The sequence below is a fragment of the Argopecten irradians genome, chromosome 9 (genome assembly GCF_041381155.1).
Source record: "Argopecten irradians isolate NY chromosome 9, Ai_NY, whole genome shotgun sequence".
In the NCBI taxonomy this organism is placed as follows: Eukaryota; Metazoa; Mollusca; class Bivalvia; order Pectinida; family Pectinidae; genus Argopecten; species Argopecten irradians.
In genome coordinates this window covers 25,827,107-25,836,534 of record NC_091142.1, presented here as the reverse complement: position 1 = coordinate 25,836,534, position 9,428 = coordinate 25,827,107, and the positions used below count along the sequence as shown (strand labels likewise).

Sequence of the window (9,428 nt, the reverse complement as noted above, 5' to 3'; positions counted from 1 at the left end):
ATGCTTAGTCCAAAGAAACTCGGTATAGTGTTAAAAATCTTTCTGAACTGTCTCTCCTAACAAAATCATTGAGCTGAACTCCGAAAGATTTGTTACGTTATCTTGATGAATATCATTAACCTATCATATATTACCTTTTCTTGTTACATAATCATTTTTGTAATGTCTTTGACAACTATATTCATCTGTAAAAATCAGTACGCGAGACAGGATTTTCCTAGGGCAGCTTACATACTATTTAAATCAAGATGATTGTATCTATTGACTCGAAATGTACACGAACTGTAAACTAACTTTCAGGGACACAATAATTCGCAATTTCCAATTTCAAAACAAGTTTACAGAGATTTACTTTCACGAATTTAAAAATTGATAGAAATTTGCTATTAATATAACAAAAGTGATAAAGTTTGTAAGACAAAATTGGTAAAAGCAAATATGTAACAGGAAGTTGATTTACAGTTTATGACCTTGGTCCTAACCAGAATCTGAATGGCAATTAAAACAATTGCCTGTCTGCATATTTGGAAGTTCCCCCTGATGTTGAACAGGATTCGATTTCCTACGTTGGATACAAAATATACTAGTGATGCGCTGGAAATGTACCCATTCATGAGTTTCCACATTCTATAGGATTTATTACTTACTTCAAATGATAATGAAATCATTTACTTTCACCTGCGATATTTTATTACTGATTGCATAATTCAAAACGCCCTGTACAGAGCATATGTTTAGCGAGTATCCGACTCGAACATATCAATCAATAATCAAGTAGATTCAAAAGTTTTCCATGAAAAAATCTACATCATCACCATTAAAGCTATGACATTTTGAAAATAAATTGTCAAAACAGATTCATTTGAAAGACAAAGGAAAGCTATTACCACATGATAATTTTCCGGACTCCAGAGCTAACTGGTGATTTTGATTACACCTTCCTGGGAGTTTCAAGAGAATATCACCAATGTGCATTCAAACATCAATATATCAAAACAAGATCGCTTCTGGTTAGAATTAAGAAAATAATTAACAATATGTAATCAAACAATATGATTAGTTAGAAATTAGTATACTTCATATAAATGAGATGAGGAGAAAACAGATCAAGTGAAAATATGTACATCAACTGTACTCATTCACAACATCCAAACCCATCGTTTTTATATAACCAATTCAAATCTAATTAATTGTAATGCTTAATTGAAAATACAACCTTCAACTGTAAAGACAGCTACATCAAATAAAATGTTACAAGAATATACTAGGAAGGCAAGCACTAAAACAGAAATATCATCAGTACACACATGTACCTACGGAATTAAACATTTTAGTTTTAAACTTCTGAACAAATGGACTGTATGAAGTGTAGTGATATTTTTTTGACAAGCTGAATGTTTGCATCAAATATTTTAATGTTTTATGTCATGATAATTTGAACAGGTCAAGCCCATTAAAACCCTCTCCAGATTCCAAGTGCTATGTCATTCATCACAATGATAACCAAATGTAGTGATATTGATATAATCAGTCAGGATACAAGCACATGTCAGCATTATCTAAATGCTTGTTATGGTTTAGTGGGTAATTGAAATAAAATTCCTGCGCATTCTCCCCCTCTATCTTTCTACCTTGCTCACATAAATAACTCCCATATACATGCAGGATAATCCCAAGCACACAAAGACATGACATTCACCACTACCTCTTACACACATGAATCAGTTATTATAACCACTAACATTTTCACACTATGGGCCACCGGTATTTGGATTTATTTGTGAGGCAAAACCAAGTCCAACACCCCGATGCGTATGTGTTGTCATACGAGCAAATTCATACTCTTTGTCTAATCTTGAAAATAGTTCTTGTTGCTTTCTCTGTTGTTCCTCCGATAACTCGGCTGATGTGCCTTCGTCACTATCTCCTTCCTTCATTCCCATTAATTTTCGGAATTTCGCAGCCATCTTGCCATCCTGATCAGCAGCGAAGGAAGTTTTCTGCCATTCGTTGCCTTTGTGTGCAGCTGCTCCTGATGCATCAGCTGTAGGCGTAGATTCTGTTGTTGCTGACTCCTAGAAGAACAAAATTAATGTTAAACTATATTTGACACATAACATCTAACTTCAGGTTTCTGACACTGTACAGTTGTTCAAATTTTATGTCCCCTTTGATAATAATTCACAAGATTTGTACACTTATGCATTGGCAATTTCTTTCATTAATAACCCATACAGGATTACAGATTATCTTTCTTGTCATTTATTCTACTTTATATGCTGGTATTTAATTCATTCAGCCCTGAACACACATTTAAGCTCTTCTAAATCAAAGACTAAAACCAAGTTAATATTGATTTTTGCCAAATTCGATTTATGCAGAATAGAAGTGTTAGCCTATCAAGTCAGGTGAAGAGCTTCAAAATATATACTGTACATCTGCATCAACCATTACACTTTGCATTTTATCTTAGATGGTAATACTAAATGATGTATACCACAGCCAAAAGGTTTTCCAGTATACTTACATCTTTAGAATCTTTGGAGTCTTTGTTTTTGGACCAGAGAAGTTTCCTTTTTTGCACTTGTTCTGCATACTTGAGTGGGTTCACTGCGGCTGGATTATAATACTTGGGAACAGTAACACCAGTCAGTTCTTGTGCCTGTAAAGAGATACGCAAAGTCAGACAATGATTTAGGGAAAATTCATCTCTCTCCCTAAAAGTATTTTAAGTACAACACCATCCACATCATTGCCCCAACCAAGCTTACATCATATTTCCTCACTAAAATGATCAAATTTATTTGAAAGCCATTGTCACAAACAAAATTAAGATGTTCAAAGATAGTAAACAGTTTTATGATTATGTACAAATGCCAATCATACTAAAACTGATGTGGTGCTCTTATTCTTACTTTCTACTTAATTGCTTAGCTTTTATTAGTAGGTCTGAAAGTAAATAATCCATGTTAGTTACCATATCAAGATCTATAGAGATCCACAAATAGGTCGTAGAGTAACTGATAATACCTTCTGGTGCATAGCAGCCATGGTCTGTAGAAGAGCCATCTGTGGAGTTACACCAGACGCTGTAGCTGAGTTCACCGATGCTGCCATTGCCTTCAGAATATTGGACTGACTCATCGCCATGTTGGCAGGTTTTTCCATGGAAATTTCTACTGAAAACAGCCAAAAACAAAGTTAATATAATTCAATCAATATCAAAAGCATTAAAACTAAAACCCTATAAGACTGACATCCCTGTGTCTATAAAACAGACTACACTGTAACTATTTCATACCAATAGTTTATTAACCCAATAAGTGACCGACAACCAAAATATGATAACAAGTATAAGGACCCTCTCTATTCCATTACATGTTTGGATAGATATGACTACAGATACTAACCCGCTCCTTCTTTCTGATCTCCATTTTTCAGTATCTTGCTTGCTTTAAGAAGTTGTTGTCTCATCTGCTCTTTGAAGGTCATTGGTTTTTCCTTGTGACCATATCCACTACTACTGTTGCTGATGGTAGAAGCTAGCTCCACAGACCGTCCCGTCCTGTCTCGGCTTCGACTTCTCCTGTGCCTATCCCTACTACCACTCCTGCTTCTGTGGTGCCTATCTCTACTTCTGCTGCGATGGTGTCGGTCTCGGCTACGGCTCCTACTGTGAGATTTACGTCCTTTGCTTCTCCTCCTCCTGCCTCGTGATCGACTATGACTTCGTCTACGATGATGACCACTTCTCTTCTTTCTTTCTCTACTATGGCTCCTCCTCCTCTTCCTGCGACGATTCCTGTCCCTACTACGACTTCTTCTATCTTTAGAACCATGTCTACGATGCCGTCGGTGGCGATCACGTGACTTTGAACGACCATGCCTGTGCCTTCTGCTTCTAGATGAACTTCTATCCTAAAATATTCAAAATATTTAAATTCAGAAATTGTATGAACTGAATTTGAATATGATTAATTTCTTTTAAAAAATATCAAATTGATAATTATATTAATACAATCTTATCAGCAATTATGAAACATTTTTCTAAACTGGAAGAAAATTGAAGAGCATTTAAATTCAAATTATTCATGAAATAACATTTGCTAACATTAAATCAAGGCTATTATAATTCAAATGGCATAATACTTTTTAAAAACACTTTTTCTGGGATAATACCGAAAGTATATTGATTTGCGGTAAAACTTACGATTTTCACATGTCAATCATCACACATAATATTAATAATGCGTCATGAAGGATACGAGGAAAAAGTTTTAGTGACGAAATAATGTATCATAAAGGATACGAGGACATATATCTCTCTGTGACTGATTAATGTGTCAATAGTACTGAAAGAGTTAAAAAGATAAGAAAATGTTCAATTTTGTTTTTTAAAGATGTTCCACTGCTGTAGAGGTGATCATAAATGATACTCCATATTTGAACATATAAATGAGTATTTCTCGTGTGTTATATGTCTAATTAAGGACACCAAAATGATATATAGATTAATTAATGAATTTCTTTGCTGCATTGCACCTTTTAGAACTTCAATGTATATAGGATTAGTTGCTGTGTGATTATGTTGTCAGTGCGCAATAATTATATGTTTTTAATTAGAAGTGAAATCTTGATAAAGAAAAAAAAAGACATTTGTTTAATGATATACAATCTTTAAATCTAAAGCAGAACTTGCTTTTGATAGAAAATAGTACTTAAAAAAGTGTAATTGAGATTTGCCTGAACCGATACCGGAAAAAACCGAAAAACCGATTCAAAAAAAGTTGAACCGAATTCCGAGATGAAAAAACATGAACCGTGAACATCCCTAATTTTGCTAACATTAAATCAAGGCAACTGTAGCAGTACATAAACATGATTGTGATACAACAAAGTCAGAGAATCTGAAATTGGTAATTGTTTCCATCTTAATTTTTACATAAGCAATTAAATTTGTACATAAAAGTTTATGTAATTATTTGAAGTCAGGAGACAGAACCTTATACAATGAGTTAGTATATGAGGAAGCACGCCCAAAAACTGTTCATTAATTAAAACACATTTTACCTTTCTACCAGGAGAACGGCGAGATCTAGATTTCTTTCCCCCTGATCTGGACCTTGACCTTGAGTTTGATTTCTTCCTCTCTGGAGAGGGTGACCTTGACTCGGACCGTGACCTTGATCGTGAACTTTCCTTCTTTGGACTAGATGATTTTGTCTGTGGTGCCTTTTCTGTTTTTTTATCCACTGAAGATGCAGATGATGACCTTGAACTTCTGCTTGATGACCTTGAAGAAGCTGATGATGATCTAGATCGAGACCTAGAGGCTCTTGCCACCTGTAGACAAAAAGAATTTAATATCTGTACAATTAGTTTTTGGCATGATGAATAACCTTTCTGAGGTTTAGATGCTACATGTATACAAACAATAACAACAAAGTAAAATCAAAATCTCAATCTGCTGGAAAAGAACAATACAATCTCCTAAAAAATATATCATTCTCATAGACAAAGAAAAATTAGGGACTCTTTAGAAGATATTTATCCATGATCTTTTTGGGGCTTGGGTATGACTACCAAGGATGGACAGACTGAACATATTACATAAATATAAAAAATATTGAAAGACAAATATAAGTAGCTTATAAATAGGAAAAATAATTCCACTCTATAATATTTTTTGTTTGATGGACAATTTACTGGAAATATGCAGTCACATATAACAATATTGTGCAATACTAGAGACCGAAAAACAACACTAACATTAAGTGTTTAAGTTTCTTTTAATTTTCCTCACATTCAACCAGTAATACTATACTATAAACTTTCTAAGCACATTGGTAACCTACAAGTTTGTGTGCGAGGGAATTTAGCCAACCATTCGTGTAAAAAAAACTATAAATATAAACCAAGTTAAATTAATCAAGTGCTAATTATCTTCAGAAAATTATGAGCATTTCTTCATTCAAGACGTGTAGCATTAAATATTAATGAGAAAATGTTTTAAAAGTAAGAGAAAAATATGTTCAAAATGGTATCCATTTTGTTACTGAAATGAAATAATAAAGACTACCAAGGCAACATCTCTAGGAATAATGACATACAGAATATTTGGGGAAACAAAGACATTTCAAACGACATCACAGATACGGTAGTATAAAGATGATGATAAATTTCAAAATCAGTATAAATGAATAAACCAAATAGCTACCATAATAACTATGTGGTCCAAAAAGCGATCATGGAATACAATATACTTGTTCATTGTTTGAATATCCCAAGTATCTAATTTTACAATTGAAGCAGACACTCTGATTTTTGTTCTAGATGTTAGTATCAAGAGTGATTTTCTAATGAATATCACTCTTTTAAATACACCCAATAGCTAATAATTATTTAACTTAACTTGATGGATATGACACCTTTTAAAACTCTGCACATAGATTTAACCAGCATTCCAATACAGCATTTCAGATGTGATAAACTGGATAGGCAGGTATTTTATCAGGGTTCTCACTAAGTTTTTTAATAGATGGTTGAAAATTAATAATAGGTGGTTGAGGGCCACAAGCCCCCATGGGCGCCAAAACAACTTAGTCTGTCAACATAAGAAGCATTTCTATACACTCATACAACTGTTACAATGTATTTGACTATTCCAAAATTTGAGGACATTAGACCGTCATCGAAATATATATGTACATCAATATAAAAATGACAAAACTGTAATACACATACAGGAGTGTGTGCCATCAGCACCAGGTCTAAGATAACTTGTGACAATATGTACCTACTGTAGTCGTCTCCACTACTTACCCAATGATAGCATCAACCAAGGGCAACAAAACAAGCACTGTTCTTGTTGCCCATTTTTCTCCACTTGCAGGATTCACAGGAAAACCTATTTGATATCACAAGTAGCAGGTGAGAATAATTGAAGAAAAAAACTGCCTTCTTTTGTTGAACACCTAACAGTAACCGTATCCCTTTTTGGAATTACCAGTAAATACTTCCTATGGCATTGTCATACTGATTATATGCAGTGTTAAGTGCCATTTATCATCTTTCATGTTATTAGAATAGAACTTTCACATTATAGATTTCTTTCTCAAGATATTACATCTAGCAACATTATATCTGCACAAACTTTTGTAATATCATTTGAGAAATTTCAAGAATAGTGCTAAATATCCAGATATTAATTTGAACTATTAACATGAAAGATGGTTTCCAGCACATGATTAACTTGCAATTTACAACATATTTTTTGACCTGATAATGAAAGCTCTGTCTACAAGAGATCCTTCAAAAAATACATGTTATTCATTTCATATTTTAATTGCATTTTATACTTCAAAGGATCTGAATGTGTTGGTAGTTAACAGAGATGTCATTACCAGGTATCAATTATTTAATTTGTACTTTTTGTCGGTTCAGGTAGCCCCAGTGTTTCTTACAGCTTAACACAAATAAAGGTTACATCTCTATTTGTTTTACTTTACCTCCAGTGGTAGGCTTACATCTTGGACCTCTTCAAAAGAAAATGTCATCTTGTTTGGTGCTTCTGAAAAATAGAGTTTTTTCTTTCTTTCTAATTACGTTTATCATAGCTTAACTAAACAATTATGTTACAACCTTTAAACAATTTAACATAAAACACTTTAATCAGAATTATACAGAAACCTTCAAACCAATGTTTTTTGGTTTTTTTTTATCTAATCAAGATATTTCCATGACTTTCAGGTATAAATTAAATTATTAAAAAATTCTAAATGGATGTTATCCCAAATTGATCTTTGATATCAGCCATTATTTTTCTCTGACATTACAAGTACTTTTAATTACCAGAGTGCAATTTCAAATCCGCAGATTTGGGTTCCTCTCCACTGCTCTCTGTAAAACTTCTTGTTCTAGTCTTGCCAAACCCTGGATATGCTATAACTCCACTCTGAAGAAAACTAGCTGGATCAACAGCTGTTGCTCCCAGGGCAGAAACTGTTTCTGGACTTGTTCCTCCTCCAATCATTTTTTCAAAGGAATCCCATTCCGCCTGTAGACTAGATTGTGTTGGTTTTGTCTGAAAAATATCATTTTCCTGATGATGAACATAAATGTAACAATGGAGATTTTAAATTAACTGCCAGTAACTTTTGTTAACTTTTACTCAGACTATCGATACATCAATCCTAATATACGCTACAAGATGAAAGTGCTATTATTTCAACTGTAGAGCTAAAACTTAAGTATTCCAATTGTGTAATATTGTAAATCATGTATTTTTTCACAATATTGACAAATCACAAAGAGTGAAACTTTTTTTTTCAAATCCTGCGCAATAAAACTAAGCCCATATTGATCTAGTCGGGATTTATTCCACTAATGGCAAGCTGACTCGGTTACCATATTCAACCTGTAGACTTCATACTTACGACTCCACTTCTTTTTCATGATGATGCCCCAGCCAAACAAGGAAGTCTTGATCGCAAGTCATGTTTGACTTCATGTTTAAAATGTGAAAGTAAAAGCTAGTTACAAATGTTCTCTTGTTATATATGGGACGGAATAAACTTATTAAAATCTATAAATGTGAAAGTAAAAGCTAGTTACAAATATTCTCTAGTTATATGGGACGGAATAAACTTATTAAAATCTATCACTATCATGTACATGCAATCAAAAGCACAAGTAATACAGATAATGAAATATAGCTGCATAATGTGAATATATTACCCGATTATTATTAAATACAAATAACAGGCTTACGACTGTAGCTAAGATTGTAGAACTTGCCAATTCAAGCAGCTGATTGTTTAATCATGTTAATTTAAAATATAATTTTAGTGCTTATTCATGTTGTATTTGGTAAAATCACAGGTACAGTACTTAGCTGCATCATTACATCTGATTAGACCATCGCAACATCGGGAACCTTCAATAAATGGATGAATTTAGTTTAAATGCATTCACTAGCGGATTTACAGAAGGAATGACATGTTATCAAGAAAAATCCGCCATTTTGTCTCGAGGATAAAATATTTCCTTGTTTTATTTCAACCTTTTACCATTTTTACAGACACGCTCAAGCGATTAAACGAACATAGTCATATGCAACAACTTAAATGTTTGGACACGTACTGTTTCTATCTTCTTCTCGCCGACGCTGTTGCTGGAATTTTCAGCATCTTCTCCGTAACTGGCTAAAAACTCCATGTTTGATGTGGAATGTGTTTCTGTGAGGTGCCCGGATGAAATCGCGTCATAAACGTAATTCAGCCAAGTAATGTCCGTAGTATGCATTGCGCTTCTTAACCGAACCACTTTTCATTTCACATGAAACAACGCCTTTTGCCGCTTCCAGAGATCTCAGTGGACTGGCCACCTGTCTCTAGAATATTGAAAAAAATATCTAAAATTTGGCTCGA

General features: G+C 33.6%; 1 protein-coding gene across 3 annotated transcripts; it reads right to left on the bottom strand.

The window, feature by feature from the left end:
- Nucleotides 1-667: 667 nt before the first annotated feature.
- LOC138331884 (arginine/serine-rich coiled-coil protein 2-like) lies at nucleotides 668-9,277 on the bottom strand. 3 transcript variants are annotated; one of them, XM_069279734.1, is made up of 9 exons: nucleotides 9,142-9,277; nucleotides 8,436-8,503; nucleotides 7,852-8,083; nucleotides 7,509-7,570; nucleotides 5,071-5,343; nucleotides 3,411-3,918; nucleotides 3,031-3,179; nucleotides 2,528-2,662; nucleotides 668-2,075 (listed from the first exon to the last, which is right to left on the bottom strand). In XM_069279734.1, exons 3-9 carry the CDS (start codon nucleotides 8,030-8,032, stop codon nucleotides 1,752-1,754), a joined length of 1,632 nt encoding a protein of 543 aa, XP_069135835.1. In that variant the 5' UTR covers nucleotides 8,033-8,083; nucleotides 8,436-8,503; nucleotides 9,142-9,277; the 3' UTR covers nucleotides 668-1,751. The 3 variants fall into 3 exon arrangements, with proteins under 3 accessions (XP_069135835.1, XP_069135833.1, XP_069135834.1); XM_069279732.1 differs by lacking the exon at nucleotides 8,436-8,503 and having other exon boundaries at nucleotides 9,142-9,270; XM_069279733.1 differs by lacking the exon at nucleotides 8,436-8,503 and having other exon boundaries at nucleotides 3,031-3,176; nucleotides 9,142-9,270.
- Between the last annotated feature and the right edge of the window lie 151 nt (nucleotides 9,278-9,428).

Bases quoted from the DNA above. Each gene is read 5' to 3' on its own strand.
- LOC138331884 (XM_069279732.1), bottom strand. From the start codon at position 9,216: ATGGAGTTTTTAGCCAGTTACGGAGAAGATGCTGAAAATTCCAGCAAC. The intron at 7,571-7,851 runs GTAATTAAAAGT...TCTATTTTTCAG, and splicing joins GGATTTGAAATTGCACTCTG to AAGCACCAAACAAGATGACA. The intron at 2,663-3,030 runs GTATTATCAGTT...ATCTCTTTACAG, and splicing joins TGGCTGCTATGCACCAGAAG to GCACAAGAACTGACTGGTGT.